At 44.9% G+C, this 26,099-nt stretch overlaps 1 protein-coding gene across 1 annotated transcript in view; it reads right to left on the bottom strand.

The window, feature by feature from the left end:
* The window catches only part of tnk1 (tyrosine kinase, non-receptor, 1), a 135,611-nt gene that overhangs the window by 80,063 nt on the left and 29,449 nt on the right, over positions 1-26,099 (bottom strand). Inside the window, exons 5-8 of the mRNA XM_084312919.1 lie at positions 25,812-25,964; positions 18,819-19,096; positions 17,674-17,800; positions 15,730-15,876 (exon numbers count right to left, since the gene is read on the bottom strand). Coding sequence (XP_084169045.1) covers positions 15,730-15,876; positions 17,674-17,800; positions 18,819-19,096; positions 25,812-25,964 — 705 coding nt within the window. The remainder of the gene's footprint in view (positions 1-15,729; positions 15,877-17,673; positions 17,801-18,818; positions 19,097-25,811; positions 25,965-26,099) is intronic.

Below are 26,099 nucleotides of genomic sequence, written 5' to 3'. Positions count from 1 at the left end.
TTCTCATCTTTTGAATGGCCGGTGGGATGTCCTGAAAGATTTGGACTTTGGCACCTTCAAACGTGAGGGACCGCTTTTCCCTAGCCAGTTGTTGGATTTTATTCTTCTCTTGGAGACGGAGAAAGCGAACCCAAACATTACGAGGCGGGCGGCCTGCAGGTGGACGCGTGTTCGGGGCCCGGTGCGCTGTTTGTAGCTCGATGCGCCTCGGGAGCGGGGCGTCAGGGCCGAACAGGTTCGAAAAGAACGTCTCGAAAAATGCGATTGGGTCGGGACCTTCTCTCCCCTCGGGAAGGCCGTGGAAGATTGGCATCGGGAGCACAGGGAGCGTGCGACTACTCTAGCACTGCATCCCTTGCCTCAGCTTGAATTCTATGTCCGGTGGGAGCGATAACTCGTTTTTGAGAAACTGTTCGATAAACTTTGGAACTGAGTCCCCCTCTTTTCACTCTTCCATCCCAAATATGCGGATGTTGTTCTTCCTCGCCCTGGATTCCAGGTCAACTAACCTGTACTGTGCGACTCCGTGTTCCTCTAGACTCGCTCTGAGTGCATCTCCGCCATCCAGTCCTCCATTTTGTCCACTCGGCTCTCCACTTCTTCCACTCGTTGATTTAGGCTCTGTATCTCAAATGCGATAGTATCGAGCTTTTCCTTTATGTCTTCGCTAACTCTCCTGAGCTCTTCTTTTAAGTCGTTTTCAGTTATTTTATCGCTTCAACTATGCCCACCTGGTCCATGCTCGGCTCGTGTCCTGACTGCGCGCTGGCGGCCTGCTGCTGATCGTTTAAGCTAGCGGGAGCGTTAGCTTCGGTGTCGGGTCCTTTTGTAGTCTCGTTTTCCGAATTATTGAATGTTTTTTTCCTTTTTTTTCTCTCGGTTCTTCCCCTTCTTTCTCCCACTCAACTACCTTTCTGTCTTGGTTGAATGTTTTCTTTGAATTCTTGAGTGTTTGAAATTCACTTTGCCCGGGAGCTCGGCTTCTTATGCGTCTGCTGGCATACCGGAAGTCCCCGGCCCATATATGTTTTACATGTATGTATGTATGTATGTATGCATGTATGTACTGCATGTGTGTACTGTATGTTTTGCATGCATGTACTGTATGTATGTTTTGCATGTATATATGTATTGTATGTATGTTTTGCATGTATGTACAGTATGTATGTATGCTTTGCATGTATATATGTATTGCATGTACGTACGTATGTATGTATGTATTGCATGTATGTATATATCTATGTATGTATGGCATGTAAGAGAGGTTAGGGATGCAGCTTCTGTCAAACCTTATAAGGGCATATAGCCACGCCCATTTTAGTTTGATTGGTTGTAGCCACGCCCCCTTTTTGAGATGATTTATGGCACCTAAGTCCCGCCCCCTTCTCTGATTGGTCGAGGATTCAAGGAGGCGGGATATCCGGTTTCGAGGGGAGGGACATCCGGTTTAGGAGGGGAGGGACATCTGGTTACGGAAGGGGAGGGGTTGTAAGGGGCGGGGACTTCTGTTTTTAGATTTTTTTTTTCAGAAATAAAATATTTTTTTTATTTGTGTATTCCAAGGTTTTATGTAGAATGATGTAAAAAGAGTTCTACTAATATATTTTACGTTAAAAACGTGTACAGAAAGATAAATATCCGACCCCAGGTTCTGTACACGTTTTTAACGTAAAATATATTAGTAGAACTCTTTTTACATCATTCTACATAAGACTTGTAGATACATAAGAACATCTTATAGAACATAAGACATGTTTTGATATTATAAATGAAATGCCTAATTGTTTTAAGGTGCTTTATACAAAATATAATCGATCCACTATACCCCTGGATTCACTATACAGTGAATCAGTCCAGATATTATACATTATTTTTTCACAAATTTTTCACAAATTTTTTTATTGTGTGAATGAAGCAAATCTTTCATGTAGAAATAAGACATGTCGACAATAGACCTATCAGCCAGGCCATCACTGAAACAATATGAATTGTTTTTGCTACACAATACATTTCACAGAGTAAATTTGACTCAAACAGAGTACATTTGGATAATTGAATGTGAATAATACATTCCTATCTCTGACTTCACAAGTCTGTCCAGGGTTACTGATAAATGACCCCGTCCTGGATACATTCCTATCTGTGAACACTATAATCACGGTAAAACCTAACATTGCATTATTTTCATGGTTATAATGTATAAAATACATCTTTGTATTAAGATATTTCATGCTAAATAGTTCTTAAATGAATTTCCTTCAATCATCGGGACAAGGAGCACACAACCTCCGCCGGTAATACAGTGCATTTAGCTTTTTTTTCTGCAAAATTGTTATGAATTATAATATTGTATCAACAACTCTAATAACGGTTTTATGTTACTTTCATACATGTTAGCCATACTATACACTAACTATGGTGAGTGAGTTACATTTTTGTTTGCCTTAGAATTATCATCTTTGAGCTGTTTGAATATCTCCTATCGTGTATAGGATTTAATGCATATCGAAATATTGAGAGCATAAAACTCAGGGGGGCTAAAAAAACTAGATGCTGTTCTGCAAAGTCCTTCATAAATGTGCTATTTGTATACCTTAGAACAGGTTAAAGAAAATACATTTGGGGCTTGAGCGTACTAAACTTCTAAAAAATACATCTGTATTGAAACACTTTTTTTTTTTTACCTCATCAATGTGTAAACAGGTAAAAAAATTTCTGTTTTTAAGTGTATCGGTCAGTTTCATGGTTTGATATGTTTATAATTTATGTGTATCAATGACCCTCAAGCCTCAACCAATAAACAACAAATTCAGAATTCAATAGGATTATGTGATATCACGTTCTTTACATTTACCATAGTTTCTGCTAAATATCCTGCAATATGTTTTTACATTTAGCAAAAATATAAATACACACTGTCTATAGTAGATACAAAAAATATTTTGTAATACACTGTTTAGAACAATGCTGTTTGCAAATAGTCTGTTTTACTTATGTAGCACATTAGAGTTACATTCTTGCATGACAATTGGTATACTTTTTTACCAGGTAGTCATTTGAGATCATGGACCCTTTTTTTCCCGAGCTAGATCTGGTACAAATGACTGATAAAACATAAACAAACACCTAATAATACACAATAAGCAATTGATAAAAAATGAAGATCACTGTAATTACAACATCAAACTGCTTGTCTTACAAAAGTAGGGATGTGTCAAGGGGTGATATATCTCAACCCTTGACTAAAATAGCATTATCCTTCTGACTATTGATTCAATCTACTAAAAATCGACCTGTTTCATGATTTTAGATGTCTATTTTAAGTGTATCATTGACATTAAACAAAGAATTCAGAATTCAATAGGATTATGTGTTATCACGTAACGAGCAATAACACTATACAACAAACATCAAACTGCTTGTCTTACAAAAAGTAGGGATGTGTCATGGGGGTGATATATGTCAACCCTTGACTAAAATAACATTATCCTTCTGACTATTGATTAAATCTAGTAAAAATCGGTCAGTTTCATGGTTTTAGATGTTTATAATTTATGTGTATCATTGACCCTCAGCCAATAAACAAAAAATTCAGAATTCAATAGGATTATGTGTTATCATATGCAAATATTATGGCTGAATTACTCGTGTGTACCACAATATAGTTCCAATTCTTTCACGAAAGTGGTTTACCAAGTAGTCATTTGAGATCATCGACCCCTCTCTTAGCTAAACGTGGCTCTAATTGACTGCAACAACAAAAGACCTTAACACTTTAACTGCCACACACGAGATATCTCGGGTTTATTAATATGTGGTTGAAAGCCACTCACGAGATTTCTCTGATTTTAATTTTTTTTAGCAATCTGAAATCATATTGCATCACGCAAGCCTACCCGAGTATACACGAGCACCGCCGGCGATCATATGTGGAAAAAAGCGCCCCCTATCGTCTCCCAGATGACATAAGGGATTTTGGAATGGACTCAATGAAAATGGATGGGGAAAAAAATCCGGTATTCCACATTTTCCAGTCCACTGATCCAGCCGGGGTTACCACAGTTCATTCTGGAGCCTCTGAGCCCCGCTGATCATGGAGTTCTACTGTATCGCGTTGGATCTATACACTTATCGATTTTTTCGAATGGTGATCAGGAATTGGAATATACCAGTTGGATACCATCTGATGTCAGGTAAGGAATCTATGTTATCAGTGTTAGGATAATCAGACTAATTTTGATGAAGTTATAAGCTGTTTTGTGAAATGGGCTCTTTCGGTTTCACTGTAAAAGTCCAAGAGGAAATCAACACGGCGATTATCCGCGCGCGGCCCGAATGTGCTTGCGTGCACGTATAATATTGATCATCTAGCGTTTATTTGAAAACGATTCATAAATAGGCTGACGAATATCAACGCTGTGGAATATTCCAGTAAAAGACGATTTTCATAGAATGGTCCAGAATTAACTGTTTTTTATCTCAAAACGGGTGCAATTCTAAATGCTCTGAAACGGAAATGACGTGATAAAAAACCAATCTGCCTTGACAGCACTGACTGGAAAATAGTCTTTGATAAGCGACTGGCAGATTAGACACATAGCCATAATTTAAAACATAGATTAGGCGATATTAACGTTAACATTGAAGTGGATGGTGGCATCAAGGGGGTAAAAAGGAAAACCCGGCGTGGCACTCAAAGTGTTAAAATACATATTTTCTGAACATTACATTTGAGGCACCGCAAACTATATTGAATGGGTTTTTCAGGGTAAAAAAGAGGATGGAAGTTATTGATCTGCAGGAGGTTCGTATGGGAGAGATGGTCAGGTCATAAATATAAAATATAACACCACGTTATGCAATGATGCAGGGACATTAGCCCTTCTCATTCTTTAAATCCCCTTAATTTGGAACTCAGATAGGGTGGTGAATGGTCTACAGTTTCAACGTTTTTGAAAGTCCATTACAGACATAGCTATCACAGAAGGTCTAGCTAGCATAGAACGCCTTTTACCCAAACTCTGTCCTAATTTTCAGTGGTGCTGTGACATAAATGGGGGTTAGATGTGTTGGTACGGTTTGAACCGTGCTAAAAAGGGGAAGTTGACCTAAAAATGTAGGCCTAGCATTGATACAGTATATGGACATTCAGGCTTTGAAGTGATCTATATCCATGAAATAAGTCTTAATTTAAGACATATGAAACAGTTAAAACAGCTTGGACAGACACATATTTTCTGGACTGTTTTCACAAACAGTGCTGTATTTGTAATCTGCTATGTCCTAAATGTCTGGATGTAGCATTGCTGTCTATCAGTATGCCATATAGGCCCTGATTAATTGAAAATGGGGGACTCTGATGTAAACAAGACAAAAGTCTTTCTCTGATCTGTTACCTCTTAACCTTGTCAAAGACTCATTTTACAGTCAACATTGTATTAGTTTTATGAAATAAGAAATAATAACTACAACTTCTCTGTAAGCACCGTGTCCCAAACTGTCAGCAGACAGACACCCTAGCCCTGGACATCTTCAGACCCCGGTCTGACTCAATCTAGTAAATTAGTTCCTTCCCCTTTTAAAAACATCTCATATAATATCTTGAATTTCCTTCAAATGTCATCTGGTCTTGGAACAAGTCAAATAATCTGAAATTAATAAATAATCTGCATGTTCTCATGAACCTACTTTGTGTTTTATTGCTACACGATAACAATTCTAATGATTTTATGCTACATTCATAAACGTTAACCCCTAGCCCCCTAACTCAGATATATATGTTGTGTGAATTAAATGGATGGAATTGAATGTCCATTGTACATGTGCCCATATAGGTTAGAATAATAGAACGTTTTATTAACCATAGCCTTTGTGAGTATGCGTGAGGTTACAGTGGATTTGGGATCTGATCCGTTAATTCTAGTACCTGTTTTAAATTGTGTTCATGTGACCCCTTCCATTGTGAACTAAAAATATGCTATGAGTATAATGTTCTACACTAACTTTTATGTTACAAAGATATAAACCATTTGTATTTGAATGATGACTGTAAATGTGACTAATGTTCTACAGTTTTACTCTGAGTTTGCATGTCGTCTAAACTTCAATTCCCCCATGGGGGGTGTTTTAACACCTAAGAGGAGCCTATTCACACCCCTCACACACAGACCCACATAGACGGATCTTTTCAGCACAACTCTCTTTAAGCTATCACATTTAACTTTTATACCTAATCATGTCTTTAACTTTTATAATTAATGTGAATAATAATACAAAATATGTAATGCAACCTTTTTAAAGAATCTATTTTAAATAAAACGCTTCACCGGTTTTACAACAGTGTTTGTAATCAGCCCCTCACCCTTGAGAGGCAACCATCTAGCATAACATAACTTAGCCTCCATGCATATAACTTAAACACAGCCCTGTCCCCCGTTGGCAAAACAGCATGCTGTAACAGGTTTCTATGATACTTTTGTTTATCTACACTTATATTTTCCGAACACAAGTGTCTAAAGATTGTGATATTCTACACTTTATAGACACATTGTATTTTTCTTTAAAAAAAAAAAATCCTCCACACACACACACACACACATACAAACACTATATATTACATACATACATACATACATACATACATACATACATACATACATACATACATACATACATACATACATACATACATACATACATACATACATACATACATACATACATACATACATACATACATACATACATACATACATATTGTGGTTAGTTAGAACCCCTATTTACAAGTTATCACTCTTTTTTTTCAAACAACATCAGCCTATTATTCACTTACAATTGTATTTCCTCTTTTATTCTTTCACTGTAATATTAAGTTGTGAAGACAGGGAACAAAATAAGTACCAGCCAACCGCCAATGGCTGGTAAAAAATCTGCCTGGCTGGTAGTTTTTAAAATCTACCAGCCAAATGGCTGGTAAGTCAAAAAGTTAAGTTTGTTCCCTGAGAGCAGAGCTACACAGCAGTGCACCTATTTTGCGAGCAGAGAACAGTGTGGACTGGGGAAAGGGAAATGGGGGGGGGGGGCACTCTCCCTTTCTCTGTGTGTGCGTGCGTTTGGAAAGACGATGAAGTCACTAGTCAGGACTCAGGAGAGGAGTATATTGTAGTAAACTGAGGATTACTGAGGATGCACAGATAATGTTGATATTCAAATATAAAAAGGTTTCGAGAGGAGTGGAAGTTTGAAGACAGACTAGACTACAATATGATGCGGGGGTGGTGAGTTGAAACAGTGTGTGTGTCCCCGACCCCACTTCTATGTTTCAATAAATTATTTGCATTTAAAACTATTAACGCTGACTCATTCCTTCAGTCCACTCAAAATTATGCTAATATTCCTTATGTTGTTTATGATATTAATTGAAAATAGCATATGAGAGTATTATATAGTAATAATAACACATGGCGATATACTAAAAAGCTATTTTTAATTTTTGGCTGGTAAAAAATCTGCCTGGCTGGTAGTTTTTCAAATCTACCAGCCAAATGGCTGGTAAGTCAAAAAGTTAAGTTTGTACCCCTGTTTTATTACTAACTACCTGCCCCCATCAGCGATAGTAATATGCCGCTTCTGCATGACAGAGACATCTCTAAGCACCATTGTGCCAAACAGTCACACCTTTTTGAGGGGGGCTTGCTTTTTTTCTGCTGAGAGGGTCGGATCAACCTTGCAGAATAAGTGTCACTTTTCAGAATCGTGTGTTCTGCAGAAAAAGGAGAACCAACAGTTGGCCGTTTCAGTCGCTTGAGCGTACACAGACACACACATTTTCTGAACACACACACCAAACTGCCATAGAGGGGGAAGTCGGAGGGTCATAAATCTTTTGGACTTGGCAGTAACTGAATACGGCACTTTTGAGTCCACCTATTCGTTATCGTCATTCTCCCGCCATCTATGACAGCGAAGGGGGATGTCACTTTTCAGAGAAGCTGCAGTTTGACATTTCAGAAACACTCTACTGAGAGGTAGACACACACAGCATGGGGAGAATTCTTTCTGCTCAAACCATACCACTTGCAAGAAAACACATTGTATTTTGCATTTGGCATTAAGAAAACACACACACACTTTAAATGTTTAATCTGTAAACCTTGGAATACACACAATCTTAAGAAACAGACATTTGAAATGTTTATGTCCACACAAATACATATTGTGAAGATATTGTATTTTTCTTAAGACTTTTGGAATACACAAATACATATTGTGAAATGTTTATTCTGAAAACCTTGGAATACACAAATACAATCTGAAAATAAAAAAAAATCTTTTATTTCTGAAAAAAAAATCTAAAAACAGAAGTCCCCTTACAACCCCTCCCCTTCCGTAACCAGATGTCCCTCCCCTCCTAAACCGGATGTCCCTCCCTTCGAAACCGGATGTCCCGCCTCCTTGAATCCTCGACCAATCAGAGAAGGGGGCGGGACTTAGGGGCCATAAATCATCTCAAAAAGGGAGCGTGGCTACAACCAATCAAACAAAATGGGGCGTGGCTATATGCCCTTATAAGGTTTGACAGAAGCTGCATCCCTAACCTCTCTCTCATGTATGTATATATGTATGTATGTATTGCATACGCTCACACTTATGGTCACATTACAAAAGGTAAGGTCACTTTAAGAATAGTATAGTAGAGCTTGAGATTGTATAATATAGCATTGTATAGCAGTGTACATAAAGACCCAGTGCCTCATCCGTAGCTAACAGTGTATTGCACTACCACAGGACCTAGCATGTCCTACCATGCTCTGTAAATAACTCATGTACAGATACCGATATGCCCTACTTTGATTACTTGTATTATTGCACAATGTCATTCTATTGGATTCTTATTATATTATTAGTGTGGGTGACCTGGCGAAGCCAGGTTGCCACCCACACTGTTGTTCTTGTTACTCTTTTTATTCTTTCTTTATTCCACCGATTTTGCCAACACCACTCGTGCCAGAGCGTTCGCGCCCCATACACGTGAAAGGTATCAAAACGACCGGCCTGCCTATGGCAACAGCGGTCTTCGAACTCGTAAAAGTTTCACCGCACCGTCTGGCTACGAATCGACTTTAAAAGGTAAAATTTCGGAAATGCATTGCAATTTAGAGTGCGAGATCCACCGAATTTGTCAAACACCGCTCGTGCCAGAGTGTTCGCGCACCATACACGTGAAAGGTATCAAAACGAGCGGCTTGCCTATGGCAACATCGGTCTTCGAACTCGTAAAAGTTTCACCGCACCGTCTGGCTACGAATCGACTTTAAACGGTAAAATTTCGGAAATGCATTGCAATTTAGATTTTCAAACACCGCTCGTGCCAGAGCGTTCGCGCACCATACACGTGAAAGGTATCAAAATGAGCGGCTTGCCTATGGCAACAGCGGTCTTCGAACTCGTAAAAGTTTCACCGCACCGTCTGGCTACGAATCGACTTTAAACGGTAAAATTTCGGTCCCATTGGAAATGCATTGCAATTTAGAGTGTAGCAGCTGAAATAATCTTTTTTCCCCTACCTTGGGTGAATTGCGAGTGTGATCTCAATTTTGGACGTAGAAATAAAACAAACACATCAAAACGATGACACGGCTGTCAGTCCGCTCACAAAAGAAAAATAAATGGAATTGGACATTTCTATCTCAACTGACGACCATTTGTTTGAAGGTTCTCCTCTCCATTGACCGCCATGCAATCGCACTCTAGAAATCACTTTTTTCACACTATTTTTTTGCCTTCTGTTCCGATCGCCGAAGGAGTGCCACAATATCGCACGAATGCCACAATATCGCACACAACCCTTCGCCTACTCATTGTAGTGCTTCTGTGCGCGTCACAACGCTTCATCTCTTATAGTTTTCTTTTAATCAACGTGACAATGCAGTCATGTAAAGAAAATTCAGAATATGCAAGTCATTGTGCTCATGGCTGATTGGTTCAGGCTTAACAGCTGTGAGGCTCAGGGCTCATGGCTCAGCTGACCTGCCAATGACATCATCCACTTAACCCATCATTGTCCATCACTGTGTTGCAGTACTGAATTGCTGGACAGCGCCCTCTGTCTTGCGGGTTGTGTCTTGCGGGTTGTGTCATTGTACTCATAGATATATATAGAACACTAGATAGCTTGCCCGCGCTGCCGGCCAATGGAGAGCGACGTCACTGAACCGCCGCCATCTTGCTCCAGTTAGCCTTGAGTGAGAGTGAGTGAGCTGCACAGACAAAAATACTCATAACTCGCTGAAATATTGACGGATTTACAAACGGTTTGGTTTATTACAAGCATTATTAACGTGGCTATGTTTTAAGCGGTTTGTAAAAAAAAAAAACTTTAAATTTTTTTTTTATAAGTATGCAGTATCATAACTACATCTTTGATGTTTATAGCAAACCAACCCGTTTGTAAATCCGTCAATATTTCAGCGAGTTATGAGTATTTTTGTCTGTGCAGCTCACTCACTCTCACTCAAGGCTAACTGGAGCAAGATGGCGGCGGTTCAGTGACGCTGGTGACTCCGCCTTAAGCTATCTAGTTCTATAGATATCTATGATTGTACTCAGTAGGGATATCCTCTTTCATTTTTCATTGGTCGATGTTGACCACCTTTCATTGGTCGATGTTGACCACTCCCCCGATCCTTAGACCACGCCCCCTTAGGCCACACCCCCTCAGTGTATCTCTTGAACCGTTTGTCGTAGAGACTTGCGGATTGTGCCATTGGTCGATGTTGACCACCTTTCATTGGTCGATGTTGACCACTCCCCCGATCATTAGACCACGCCCCCTTAGGCCACACCCCCTCAGTGTAACACCACTCCCAGAACTGTCACTCTCCTCTCTCGAATATCATGCAGTATCTGTCTCTAATCCTTTCAATCTCACCATTGTTACACTCTACCGCCCTCCAGGTACACTCGATCACTTCACAGATGAGCTGGACATGCTTCTTAGCTCCTTACCGGAAGATGGTACCCCTCTCCTTCTACTGGGCGACTTCAACCTGCCTGACTCATCTCAGTCAGTCATAGTAGTCTCCCTCCTACAATCGTTTGACCTGACTCCCACTGCCATGCCTCCCACCCACAAAGCAGGCAACTCCTTGGATCTCATATTTTCCCGTAACTCCAGCATCATTAACACCACGGTAACTCCCCTACATGTATCTGACCATTCCTTCATATCCTTCTCACTAACTCTCATGCTTAACCGAAAGGTCTTCACCCCAACTCAAACAGTCTCACTCAGACGCAACCTGCCCTCCCTATCCCCCTCCACCCTCTCCTCTGACATACTATCCGCTCTACCTTTGAGTGACACCTTCTCTGCTCTCTCCACAGAGATGGCAACCTCCACCCTCCTTTCAGCCCTTGCAACCTCCTTCGACAAGCTCTGTCCCCTCGTTGAGAAACCTGCCCGCCGTTCCCCACCCAGTCCATGGCTGACAGATCCAGTGAGAGAACAAAGACAGGTCCTGAGAGCAGCTGAAAGGAAGTATAGAAAGTCACGCCTCACTGCTGACATCGACACATATCACAACCTCTTGTTAACATTCTCCAAAACCATCACTAATGCCAAAGCTTCTTTCTTCCACCATAGGATCGAGGCCTCTGCCAAGAATCTTCGCAAACTGCATGCTACCATGTCCTCCCTCCTCACTCCCCCCCCACCCCCCCCTCCCTCATCTTTCTCTGCCGAAGACTTTGCGATCTTCTTTGAGGAAAAAGTGGAGAACATCCGCAGCTCCTTCTCCCAACCCCCACCCATTCCAAATGCTGAATCGAGAACCTCATCCTTCACTCTGTCATCTTTCTCTCCCATTACAGAAGCAGAGACCCTGACACTGGTAACGTCAAACCGTCCGACTACTTGCCAGCTGGACCAGCTACCCTCCCCACTCCTCCAGACCATAGCACCAGACATCCTCCCATTCCTAACTGCAACCATCAACTCCTCACTCAACTCGGGGGTGGTCCCCACCTCCCTAAAACAAGCCAGAGTCACGCCGCTCATAAAAAAACCAACCCTGAACCCTACCGTCATAGGCAACTACCGTCCTGTCTCTCTTCTCTCCTTCCTTTCTAAAACACTTGAACGTGCTGTATCCAACCAACTTACTGCTTATCTCTTACAGAATGACCTCCTAGACCCTAATCAGTCAGGCTTCAGGACTGGTCACTCCACAGAGACAGCCCTCATTGCGGTCACAGAGGCACTTCACTTAGAAAAAGCGAAAGGCCTCTCCTCTGTCCTGATTCTCCTAGATCTATCTGCAGCCTTCGACACCAGATCCTCCTTGCGGCCCTCGCAGGAATGGGAGTGGCTGGCTCTGCGCTGACATGGCTGTCATCATACCTCAATGACCGCTCCTACCAAGTGTCATGGAGAGGGACCCTGTCGGCCACCCGCCCCCTGCGGACGGGTGTCCCCCAGGGCTCGGTTTTAGGACCCCTTCTCTTCTCCCTCTACACTAAATCACTGGGTAACATTATCACGTCTCATGGCTTCTCCTACCATTGTTATGCCGACGATACTCAACTCTTCCTCTCCTTCCCTCCCTCAGATATCCACGTCTCTGAGCGGATCTCGGCCTGTCTGTCCGACATCTCAGCCTGGATGACGTCCAACCACCTCAAACTGAACCTAAGCAAAACAGAATTGCTCCACCTGCTGGCCAAATCCTCCCCCCTAACCGACCTTTCAATCACAGTCGAGAATACAGCTGTGACTGCGTCCCCGACCGCCAAGAACCTTGGTGTTGTCCTCGACGACCAGTTGAACTTCTCTGCTCACATCGCAGCGACGACCAGAACCTGCCGATTCCTCCTGAGCAACGTCAGAAGGATACGCCCCTTCCTGACAAAAGAAGCCACCCAACTCCTCGTCCAATCAACAGTCATCTCCCGCCTCGACTACTGCAATGCACTGCTCGCTGGCCTCCCGGCCACTGCCACTAAGCCTCTTCAACTCATTCAGAACGCAGCGGCCCGCCTGATCTCAAACCTACCGAAGTCGGCCCATGTCACCCCACTTCTTAGGGACCTGCACTGGCTCCCCATTGCTGCACGAATCCGCTTCAAGGCCCTCGACCTAGCATACCGTGCGGCAAAGGGAACCGCTCCCGCCTACCTCCGGTCAATGGTCTCTAACTACACACCCTCAAGACCCCTACGCTCTGCATCTTCTGGCCGCCTCAGACCTACTCCTATCCAAGCTCCGGGAGGGTCATCAAAGAGAAGTCGCCTATTCTCAGTCCTTGCCCCACAATGGTGGAATGAACTACCCACCCCAGTTAGGACAGCCGAATCACGTCCAATCTTTCGCCGTCGACTAAAGACGCACTTCTTCAACCATTATCCGAAGAAAAAAAAAAAAAAAAAAAAAAAATCTAACCCTAACTAACCGTACTGTTATGCACTTGTCCTAATAAACTAACCTACACTGTAGCACTCAACACTTTGATGAACATTGTTGCTCAGCTGATAGAGTTGTGCCCTTCCTGATGGCTTGTCGTACAGAACTTGTAAGTCGCTTTGGATAAAAGCGTCAGCTAAATGACTAAATGTAATGTAAATGTAAATGTATCTCTTGAACCGTTTGTCGTAGAGACTTGCGGATTGTGCCATTGTACTCAGTGTAATAGTGTGTAATAGTGTAATAGTGTGTAATAGTGTAATAGTGTGTAATAGTGTAATAGTGTAATAGTGTAATAGTGTGTAATAGTGTAATAGTGTGTAATAGTGTAATAGTGTGATAGTGTGTAATAGTGTAATAGTGTGTAATAGTGTAATAGTGTAATAGTGTGTAATAGTGTAATAGTGTGTAATAGTGTAGTGTAATAGTGTGTAATAGTGTAATAGTGTGTAATAGTGTAATAGTGTGTAATAGTGTAATAGTGTAATAGTGTGTAATAGTGTGTAATAGTGTGTAATAGTGTAATAGTGTGTAATAGTGTGTAATAGTGTAATAGTGTGTAATAGTGTGTAATAGTGTAATAGTGTAATAGTGTGTAATAGTGTAATAGTGTAATAGTGTGTAATAGTGTGTAATAGTGTAATAGTGGAATAGTGTAATAGTGTGTAATAGTGTAATAGTGTGTAATAGTGTAATAGTGTGTAATAGTGTAATAGTGTAATAGTGTGTAATAGTGTAATAGTGTAATAGTGCAATAGTGTGTAATAGTGTAATAGTGTGTAATAGTGTAATAGTGTTATAGTGTGTAATAGTGTAATAGTGTGTAATAGTGTAATAGTGTGTAATAGTGTAATAGTGTGTAATAGTGTAATAGTGTAATAGTGTGTAATAGTGTGTAATAGTGTAATAGTGTGTAATAGTGTAATAGTGTAATAGTGCAATAGTGTGTAATAGTGTAATAGTGTGTAATAGTGTAATAGTGTGTAATAGTGTAATAGTGTAATAGTGTGTAATAGTGTAATAGTGTGTAATAGTGTGTAATAGTGTGTAATAGTGTAATAGTGTGTAATAGTGTGTAATAGTGTGTAATAGTGTAATATTGTGTAATAGTGTAATAGTGTTGCGGGTTGTGTCATTGCACTCAGTAGGGATATCCTCTTTGATTGGTCTATGTTGACCACTCCCCCGATCCTTAGGCCGCGCCCCCTTTTTGTATCCTTTGAACCGTTTGTCATAGAGACTCGCGAGAGACCCTCTCCCCCGTTGGCCGGCGGTGCACAGGCGTCACCCACACTTTCACAATTTCCCCCGCGCGGAATTGTCTAGTTATATATTATTATTGTATTATGCACAATCGTTGTGGGCAAGACCCCCCGCATTTCATTGTATACTTGTATGCCGTGACAAATAAAACTCTTGACTTGACTACCGTAATTCCTCTAATAGTAACCGGGTCTCAAATACAAGCCGGGTCTCTATTAATGGCCGGGTGCGCTCTTGAGCTAAGCAATTATAAGCCGGCCTCCTAATACAAGCCGGGTTACTAATATACTGAGCTGCATACTGAGCTAGTTACTTGTTTTCACTTTGAAAACGTTGAAATGACCAGTGACCACCTGTAATTGCACGGTTTACTATTTCATACAGTACTTGGTTTCAATAAATGAACCCAGTACATTTTACTGGGTTCAAACTGACACAAAATGTTGATTTATTCATTATGATCCGTTTGAAAATTTGAAATATAGGCCTCCCTCTTATACAGGCCTCCTCCTAATACAAGCCTGGTACCCGCTACACTAATACAAGCCTGGTACCCGCTACAGTTGAAACAAATACAAGCCGGGGTTACTATTAGAGGAATTACGGTATGTATGTATTGCATGTATGTATGTATGTATTGCATGTACGTACATATGCATGTATGTATATATGTATGTATGTATTGCATGTATGTATGTATGTATGTATTGCATGTATGTATGTATGTATGTATGTATGTATGTATGTATGTATGTATGTATGTATGTATGTATGTATGTATGTATGTATTGCATGTATGTATGTATTGCATGTACGTACATATGCATGTATGTATATATGTATGTATGTATTGCATGTATGTATGTATGTATGTATGTATGTATGTATGTATGTATGTATGTATGTATGTATTGCATGTATGTATGTATGTATGTATGTATGTATGTATGTATGTATTGCATGTACGTATGTATATATGTATTGTATGTACAGTATGTTTAGCTGACCTCCGCCACCATCTTGGTGAGCTCTGAGAAGGTGGGTCTGTCTGTGGGGCTACAGGCCCAGCACCTCCTCATCACCAGCTGCAGCTCCTGGGGGCAGTCTGGGGGCCTCTCCAGCCGCTCGCCCTCACGCTCCACACGCCACAGGATCTGCAGACACACAGGGAAACACAGGGTTAACCCTAACCCTAACCCTCACGCTCCACAGGATCTGCAGACACACAGGGAAACACAGGGTTAACCCTAACCCTAACCCTCACGCTCCACACGCCACAGGATCTGCAGACACACAGGGAAACACAGGGTTAACCCTAACCCTCACGCTCCACAGGATCTGCAGACACACAGGGAAACACAGGGTTAATGAACAGAGACACTACAGTCATGAGTCATAGATTGTGTTGAAACTAGGGCTGTCCCCGACTAAGGATTTGGATGGTCGACTATGATTGGCCAAAATTTGCCGTTAGTCGACTATTGGTCGATGCAATTGGTCCACTGATGGATACATCTTGATATTTGTCTAGTCTAGTATGTTCATTAGATGGGTGAAATCCTCTTTCAGTGCCTCTGTGCCTGTTTTCGTAGGCAGTTAGCCTCTGGTATGCGCGCCATTAGCGTTAGCCACGCTTCTAGGCCTCTTTTCTTTTGGAAAGAATGATAAAAAAAATAAAAAATTTGAATTTGAAAATTTGAATTTTTTTTTGTATTCGACTAATTGTACTCAACGAATATTCTATATTGAAATTAATAAGCCTTGTAAAGAAAAAAAATTATAATAATAATTATATTAGATTGTGGAAAAAAACAGCCCCCGGTGGGCGGTGGTTAGTGGTTAACATACCGCTGTATTCGTTCGGTACACTACACAGCCGTTCGGTACGGTACGGTACACACTGAAACGGTTCGGTACTGATACGTGTACCTTTACACCCCTAGTACGTTTGTCCAGAATATCCTCCCACCCCATCGTGGGTTTCAACCAGGGCTGACCCCTATTAGTCGACTAATCGGTCGAAAGGCACAGCACAATGAACACAAATCTGTCAGTGCAGAGTCCGACCTCATATTAAATAACAAACAGCATTGCTTGTTGTAGTTAACAAAGAGAGGCAGAGTTGATTTTGCAAAAAAAATATCAAATATATATAATATTTGATGCAGTGTGTGTCTGCATTTGATGCAGCCCAGCCTCACCCAGACTCTACCTCCAGCGGCCCCCAGGTAAATTGAGTTTGAGACCACTGCTCTACATCCATTATTACTCCGGACACTCCAGAACTGACAATCATCCGCTTATGGCAAAAATTATTGGTCAGCATTGTAGCCAATAAGTGTACCTTTCCAACAATACCCCACATGGGGGGGGGGGGGGGGGGGGGGTGCAAATACAGGAAGTAGGTGAAAGTTGACGAGCAAAAACGAGAAGTGAATCACACTTCAGAATGAACGGCCATGAAATTATATCAAAAAACTAAAAAAAATAATGAACGGTGGATGAGGAAATGGATTTTGGATTTTGTTGCCGGTTTTACTCTGACGTCTCTCAAAGACCCATTTCTGAACAGATTTCTATCTAATTTGGACCTGTACTACATAAGACTTCAGGCTATGGAACCGCAGTGTTTTCCAGCTCTAAATATATTTTACGTTTATTATGTTATATTAATATTTTGGAAACACAGTCACCTCTTCTTTCATGTCTGTAATCAGTTTGTAAGATTATGTCTCACATTTTTTATATGGGGGACATTTAATTTTAGAATTAAATGTGAACGTGAGATTAATATTCAGAACATACACACACAGAAAAGGAGACAGACAAGCAGATAGACAAGCAGGCAGGCAGGCAGGCAGGCAGGCAGGCAGGCAGGCAGGCAGGCAGGCAGGCAGGCAGGCAGGCAGGCAGGCAGGCAGGCAGGCAGACAGACAGACAGACAGACACACCTGTCTGCCAGACAGGCCCAGCCACGGCTCCTCGCAGTAGGTGAACATCTCCCACAGGGTGATCCCAAACATCCACACGTCTGAGGCATGAGAGAAGGAGCCCACACGAAGACTCTCTGGAGCACACCTGGAGAGAGGAGGGGGGGGGAGGAGGAGGGGAGGGGGTGGAGGGGGGAGAGGAGAGGGAGGGAGAGGAGGAGGGGAGAGAGAAGAGAGAGGGAGAGGAGAGAGAGGGGGGAGAGAGGAGAGAGAGGGGGGAGAGAGGAGAGAGAGGGAGAGGAGAGGGGAGAGAGAGGAGAGAGGAGAGAGAGGAGAGAGGAGGGGAGAGGAGGGGAGAGAGAGGAGAAAGGGGAGAGAGGGGAGGAGAGGGGGGAGAGGGGAGAGAGAGGAGAGAGGAGGGGAGAGAGAGGAGAGAGAGGAGAGAGGAGGGGAGAGGAGGGGAGAGAGAGGGGAGAGGGGAGAGAGAGGGGAGGAGAGGGAGGGAGAGGGGGGAGAGGGAGGAGAGGAGAGGAGGGGCGGAGAGGAGAGAGAGGAGAGAGAGGGAGAGGGGGGAGAGGAGAGAGAGGGGGAGAGGAGAGATGGAGGGAGAGAGAGGAAGAGGAGAGAGGAAGGGAGAGAGAGGAGAGGAGAGGAGAGAGGAGGGGAGAGAGAGGAGAGGAGGGGAGGGGGGAGAGGAGAGAGGAGAGGAGAGGAGAGGGGGGAGAGGAGAGAGGGGAAGAGGAGAGAGGAAGGGAGAGAGAGGAGAGGAGAGGGGAGAGAGGAGAGAGGAGGGGGGAGAGAGGAGAGAGGAGGGGGAAGGAGAGGAGAGGAAGGGAGAGAGGAGAGAGGAGAGCAGGAGGGAGAGAGAGGAGAGAGGAAGGGAGAGGAGAGAGAGGAGGGAGAGAGAGGGAGTGAGAGGAGAGAGGAGAGAGGAAGGGAGAGGAGAGAGAGGAGGGAGAGAGGGGGAGTGAGAGGAGAGAGGAGAGGTGGAGCTGCTCAACAACACATTAAAAAAAAACTGGCAAAATAGTGAGCCTCCACAAAAATATTTCCCCCTTTTCCAAGTCAGAATGGAATCTCCCATTTAGCACATGTCCAGATCCTGGAACCTCCTCAAGAGAACCCCGAGAACCACCGGTGCGTCCCGCGTCCCACACGAGCCTCACCATGCGAAGGGGATGCGCCGGTGCGCGGCCATGACGTAGTGGTCGGTCTCCTGGCTCAGGCCGCGCATCAGGCCGAAGTCCCCGATCTTGACCAGCTCCTTGGAGGCCAGCAGGACGTTGCGGGCGGCCAGGTCCCTGTGGATGAACCGGCGCCCCTCCAGATACTCCATGCCCGCGGCGATCTGCGTGGCAAACACCCAGAGGCGCAGCAGAGGAAACTCGTACTGGCGAGAGCGCAGGGTGTCGTACAGGGAGCCCAGGGTCGCCAGCTCGGTCACCTGGGGGGGGGGGGGGGGGGGTTGTAGGGCTTTACCGAACAGTTCGAAGCTTCATTCATAACCTTGACATTCAAATTCTAAATCAACATTTTAATTATTTTTTTCTACCATGACCAACCCTCTTCCTCTCACCATGGGGATGATACCGTCGCTGCTGCGGTGGCAGCCCCTCGCCGGCGAGGGAGAGACACTGGCTGGTGTTTCTTTCACACAAAGTATGGAGCCAGGGCTAACCAATGCCGTCCCCCATGTCAGGGTTCGAAATTAACGGGGGCTTGGCGCAAAATGCCCTCGAGAATTGACCAAATGCCCTCGAAAATCAGTTAAGGGGGGCAAGAAAAACCCGACAGTTTACTAATTATATATATAATTATATATATGCTCTACAGTGCGAGCATTTCCCTCGTATTTGCCCCTAATAATATGTGTGTGTGCGAACCGGAAAAATCATTTACTTGCAGACAGTGTGTGAGACGAGTGAAGATTACAAAACAGCTCCGCTGTTAATAGTTCAGAAACTGGACTGAAATTCAGTTTTTGGGTGGAATGCCAAGAGGGAGGGAGGCGGGCCCGCTGCGTGTTACAGGGTGCTTGAGAGGTGCTGCGAACACAGACACATTAAGTTACACTGCTATCTTAACGTTAGCAAGCTAAGCATCTGCATAGCGCGACCTGTGTAACGTTAAGTAACTTGTGTTCGGCGGGGAAAGACCGTTCCATTTGTAACACAACTCCAAAGAATAACATCCAAATCCGATCCCGATGCGCATTTCCTTCATTCCACAGCGCTGAGCGTGCAACGTATTTCATTGATCGATCTGGCCAGAGCCTATACTCACAAACGTTGCATGTGTGGGGTTTTTCATGTATCAATTTGAAACAAGCCTCTTGACTGTTGGAATTAGGGATGTTAAAAATAAAATAGCTAATAATATTATTCAATATTAGACATTCATTGATCCAAAGGCAACCGGCTATACGTCTGCTATTTGTAAGATATATGAAGACAACAACACAACTTGCCCTCAGGGACAATCATATTTAATCTATTTAGATGTATTATTTACAGATAATTGAAGGTACCTCAAAACATGAAACCAAGCCATGTCACACATCGTGTGTGTGTGTGTGTGTGTGTGTGTGTGTGTGTGTGTGTGTGTGTGTGTGTTACTTGAACAATTGTCACTGTGCTCCTAAATTTCTGTGTGCTCCTAAATTTGTATTTAGATTTTATTTATTAACATTTTATTTAGGAGCACATGTGCTCCTTGGGAAAAAGGTTAGCGTAGAGCCCTATATATGGCGACATTAACATTACGTTATCAAACATAGGGACGAAGACTGTAAAAAAAAAGTGTCAACAATGTTTTATAATCTTTGTTAATTTTCATTATAAAAATGTTGTGCCCCCGAAATACAAAAAAATCAATTAAGGGGGGCAAAAAAAAGCCCTTGACATTTTTTTTTAATTTCTAACCCTGCCCCATGTACTTACAAGGGGCCGGGAAACGCCCGGGCCGGCGCTCAACAGTGGCCATGAGCGTTGGTGGGGCCGGCGGGCTACTGTTTATTCGGGACACCATCTCAGGCAGGCGTTTCATGTGCGACACAGGGGCACAGAGAAGCGTGCTGCCTGCGTCAAGGATGGACACCCTGGCCGACGGACATGGGCTCCCTATGGAAGCTGCCAATGGTACTACAATCCCTGCAAGTATGGCAGCAGGCTAGTGGAGCTGTGTTTTGGTGAGCGGCGGTTTAGCTGGGACTTCATCACTGCTGATGTGTCTGTGCCCCTGCTGGGTGCTGATTTTCTTGTGTGCTTATGGATTGTTGGTGGATGTCAGGAACAATCGCTTGATCGATGCCACCACCTTTTGTTCATTCATTTGTTCGTCGCCTTAACGAGGTAACTACACCAGACCGATACCCGGTTCCACATATTCAGGATTCTTCCACCCACCTGGCCCGGAAACTCATATTTTCAAAAATAGATTTAGTTCGAGGTTACCACCAGGTGCCGGTCCACCCAGCGGACATCCCTAAGACGGCGGTGATTACTCCCTTTGGTTTATTTGAGTTCTTGCGCATGCCATTTGGGCTTAAAAACGCAGCACAGACATTCCAGCGCTTGATGGACTCTGTGTTACGGGACCTGCCTTTTTTGTTTGTCTACTTAGATGACATCTTAGTCGCCAGTACCTCCAGGGCAGAGCACTTGTCCCATCTCAGGACCCTTTTCCACCGACTCAGTCAGCATGGGCTCATAGTTAACCCAGCTAAATGCCAGTTTGGGCTGTCTGGGATCGATTTCCTCGGGCACCACGTCACCAAAGATGGTGCAGTTCCCCTCCCATCTAAGGTTGACGCCATAGCAAATTTTCCACTGCCACCCACCATCAAGGCTCTGCAACAGTTCCTTGGCATGGTAATTTTTACCATCGGTTTGTCCCCCGGGCTGCTCAGCTAATGCGACCTCTGTACGAGGCTTTCAGGGGTAAAATCGCCAAACATGTGGTGGACTGGACGGACGAGAGACGCAAGGTGTTTGTCGATACTAAAACCGCCCTGGCCAATACCAGGCTGGCACACCCACTTCCCAACGTCCCTGTTGCCATCACCACTGATGCTTCAGACTATGCTGTTGGAGCGGTATACGAACAGCGGGTGAGTGGGGCTTGGCAGCCACTTTCGTTTTTTAGCCGGCAGCTTCGACCTAATGAGTGCAAATATAGCACTTTTGATAGGGAGCTCCTCGCCCTCTATCTGGCCGTGCGGCATTTCCGTTCCCTGCTGGAGGCTTGTTCGTTCACAGCGTTTGTAGACCACAAGCCACTGGCATTTGCTATGGCCAAAGTGACTGAGCCATGGTCTGCCCGTCAGCAGAGGCATCTGGCATATATCTCAGAGTTTACTACGGATATTCAGCACGTCGCAGGCAGGGACAATCTAGTGGCAGACTGTCTCTCTCGGGCCTTAGTCGGGGCCGTCCATGTTGGTTTAGACTATGCACGCATGGCCTCAGACCAGGTTTCCGACCTGGACGTTCAGGCCTACAGGACGGCCATCACAGCACTCAGGCTGGAGGATGTGGCATTTAATGAGGCTAACGGCACACTCCTGTGCGACGTTTCCACAGGACGGCCGTGACCGGTTGTGCCCAGCAGTTGGAGACGTCATGTTTTTGATATCATACATGGTCTCTCTCACCCCGGAAACAGGGCATCTCAAAAACAGGTGGCAGCCAAGTTCATTTGGCACGGGCTGAAAAAGGATGTGAGCGGGTGGGTTAAGACCTGTGTGATGTGCCAGTGCGCTAAGCTACACCGCCACATTAAAGCTCCCTTGGCCCAGTTCTCCGTGCCCGAAAGAAGGTTTGACCATGTGAATGTGGACCTGGTGGGTCCATTGCCCCCATCGCATGGTTTCACATACCTCCTCACGATGGTGGACAGAACCACTCGGTGGCCAGAGGCCGTTCCGCTGTCAGCCACAACGTCCACTGATCTCGGGCGTTTATATATACGTGGGTGGCCCGGTTCGGTGCTCCGTCTGACCTTTCGTCGGACCGCGGACCTCAGTTCACCTCAGAGCTTTGGTCTGAGATTGGCAGAAACTTGGGTGTGAGACTGCACCGCACTACCGCTTATCACCCACAGGCTAACGGTTTGTGTGAGCGGTTTCACCGGCCCATGAAGGCCTCTCTCCGAGCTACCCTTAGCGATGGTAGTTGGGTCGACAGGCTCCCGTGGGTCATGTTGGGTCTCAGGACCGACCCCCAAGGAGGATCTCCAGTCATCGTCGGCTGAGCTGGTCTATGGCCAACCGCTGCGGGTCCCCGGGGAGTTTTTACCCGACACCACAGACCCCTGGTCTGCGACCCAGCAGCGCGTTTCACTCTTGGAGAACGCTAGGGCATTTGTGCCGGTCCCCACCTCGCAGCATGGTTTGCCACAGACTCGTGTTCCACCCGGCCTCCAGGCGACGGAATATGTGTTCATACGGCACGATGCCCACCGCGGGTCCTTTCAACCCCCCTACGATGGCCCGTTTCGGGTCCTACAGACGGGAAGTAAGACCTTCGTGGTGGACATTGGCGGTAAACCAGAACATGTCTCAGTGGACCGGCTTAAGTCAGCTCACTTGGATGTGGATCACCCCGTGGCACTCGCTCAGCCCCCGCGGCGAGGGCGACCTCCCCGTGTTAAACCTCGTCACCCTGAAAATATGAGTCCCTCACCGCCCATTAGGCACCTTGCCCTTTGCCCTCCTCGCCACCGCAAGGCCCCAGGGGGTCCCACGGTAGCTCATATGCCGGCTCCAGTTGTTCGGAGCCGTTATGGTCGGGAGGTCCGTTTACCGACCCGTTTTTTTAGTTAGTAGGGTGAATTCTGGGGGGACATATGTAGTGGGCAGTTACATGGACTGGACGCGTCTATTCGAAACCCAAACGGTGCATGCTTCCGCGTTCGCGTTTTGCGAATCTTATTGGCCACTGCCGTTTCTGGTGCGATCTGATTGGCCACTGACGTTTCTGGTCATGTGACATGTGCGCCCAATCGCGTGACGCGCCCATTTCCGCCTCGAACAGCAGCAAACTACCTAACGCCTAGTTTATCACTGGTTAAGCTTAGGCGACTCTTTCGAAGTTGGTCAAGGTTAGAGTTTGGAATCATGGCTGGCGTTCTATCGCCCTGCTCTAAGACAAACTCTAACCTTAACCAACTTCGAAAGAGTGCCTAAGCTTAACCGTCGAAAGAACTTGCCGTCACACGATTGGTGCGACCAGAAACATCAGTGGCCAATCAGAGCGCAAAACGCGAACGCGGAAGCATGCACCGTTTGGGTTTCGAATAGACGCAGACTGGACATAATCCACCTACACTGTCACTTTAAGGACACGGGGCATTGTGGGTAGCTAGAGCGGCCATATGAACTCTTTGCTTGGTTTGTTGTGGAATGCACGCTATGCTAATAAATGACGCACACTGTGGTCAAAGAAACGTTACTCTCTCTGGTCGTGATTTCCCATCTCCTACAATAAAACATTGATCATAAATGATGCAACCTATCTGCATCCGCTTGGCGCTCCATCAAGACGTCACAATCACTTTCGTACCAACCGTGCCCTTATTGGATTATTTATGTTGACTAATAATAATTTTTTATGATTATGTTATAAAATATGACGACAGACATTCAAAACTTCAATAGAAGCTTCCAATGTAAAAGAAAATGACATTCGGTACAGCCCTAAGGATTTGATTGTCAAAATGATTTATCCTCATAAGATTTCTAGAAGGTTCAGAAACCACCTGCCTGTGTGAGGCCCTGCTGTGAATAACTGCACCTGAAACCACCTGCCTGTGTGAGGCCCTGCTGTGAATAACTGCACCTGAAACCACCTGCCTGTGTGAGGCCCCTGTGTGAGGCCCCGCTGTGTGAGGCCCTGCTGTGTGAGGCCCCGCTGTGTGAGGCCCTGCTGTGAATAACTGCACCTGAAACCACCTGCCTGTGTGAGGCCCTGCTGTGAATAACTGCACCTGAAACCACCTGCCTGTGTGAGGCCCTGCTGTGAATAACTGCACCTGAAATGCAAACGGCTGCTTCTGGCCAAAGTTCATATATAGACCTGTTCGCCGTTTACAAACATACCGTGTTCAAGCCAATCAGCAACACCGACTGAGTCACGTGACTAAGTTGCCCCGGACCTGCGCGAGCTGCTAAAAGAAGTACGACGGGGCTCTATGGAGAAACCACGACACTCCCCTGACTAACAGTATAATGGAGCTCTATGGAGACACCACGACACCCCCCTGACTAACAGTTGTTTCAAACGAAAACGTCTGGATGTCATTTAGCCAAATCAGCAGCATGGCTGTGAGTGTGAGTCTTTCACCTTTTACATTATCTAGAGTTGGCATGGATTGATTGTTTTGATCACTAGCATGGCTAACACATGCAAATATATTGTAGTCTGCCCCGTTGTTCTGACCAGGATTTACGTTCATTTCTGCCCCGGTGACGGGCGCACACTGAGTCTGATGTATACAGCGAACAGGTTGATAGTGTGAGGTGGCAGCATGTACAGTAGTGTGAGGTGGCAGCATGTACAGTAGTGTGAGGTGGCAGCATGTACAGTAGTGTGAGGTGGCAGCATGTACAGTAGTGTGAGGTGGCAGCATGTACAGTAGTGTGAGGTGGCAGCATGTACAGTAGTGTGAGGTGGCAGCATGTACAGTAGTGTGAGGTGGCAGCATGTACAGTAGTGTGAGGTGGCAGCATGTACAGGTCCATAGGGAGGCGTGTCAGTCAGGGAATAACACCCGACCGTGTGACAACTGTGCAGCCAATTACTTTTGGTCCCTTAAAAAGGAGGAGGCACATATAGAAAGTGTTGTAATTCCTACACCGTTCACCTGATCTGGATGTAAATACCCTCAAATTAAAGCTTAAAGTCTGTACTTACAGCACATCTTGATTGTTTAATTTTAAAATCCATTGCGGTGGTGTACAGAGCCAAAATGATAACATTGTTCTTCTTGATTCTTGATCCTCCGATTGCAACTGTGGCTTTCCTCAGACAGACTTCGTCTGAAGCAACGGTTGTGATTGGAGGATCAAGAAAAGAGGGTGGAGTCTGAGATGGGTCAATAGCGGTATCGGTGCGTCCCCGTCTACCCGCCCTGATGCCGGACCGTCCCGTGGCACACGTTACCATCTTGAGGGGCTGCGTCAGCACCACGCCGTACAGCCGGATGATGTTGCAGTGGTCCAGGGACTGCATGGTGGTCACCTCCTGCAGGAAGTCTGTCAGCGTGTCGGCCTGTTTGGACATGCTGCTTCTGAGGGACTTCACCGCTACAGGGACCTGAGAGGAGAGGAGGGAGGGGAGGGGAGAGGAGAGGAGAGGGGAGAGGAGGGGGAGGAGAGGAGGGGGGGAGGGGAGAGGGGAGAGGAGGGGGGAGGGGAGAGGGGAGGGGAGGGGAGAGGAGAGGGAGAGGAG

Source organism: Notolepis coatsorum (assembly GCF_963971535.1).
Source record: "Notolepis coatsorum genome assembly, chromosome: 4".
Taxonomy (NCBI): Eukaryota; Metazoa; Chordata; class Actinopteri; order Aulopiformes; family Paralepididae; genus Notolepis; species Notolepis coatsorum.
This window is presented reverse-complemented; position numbering and strand designations above follow the sequence as displayed.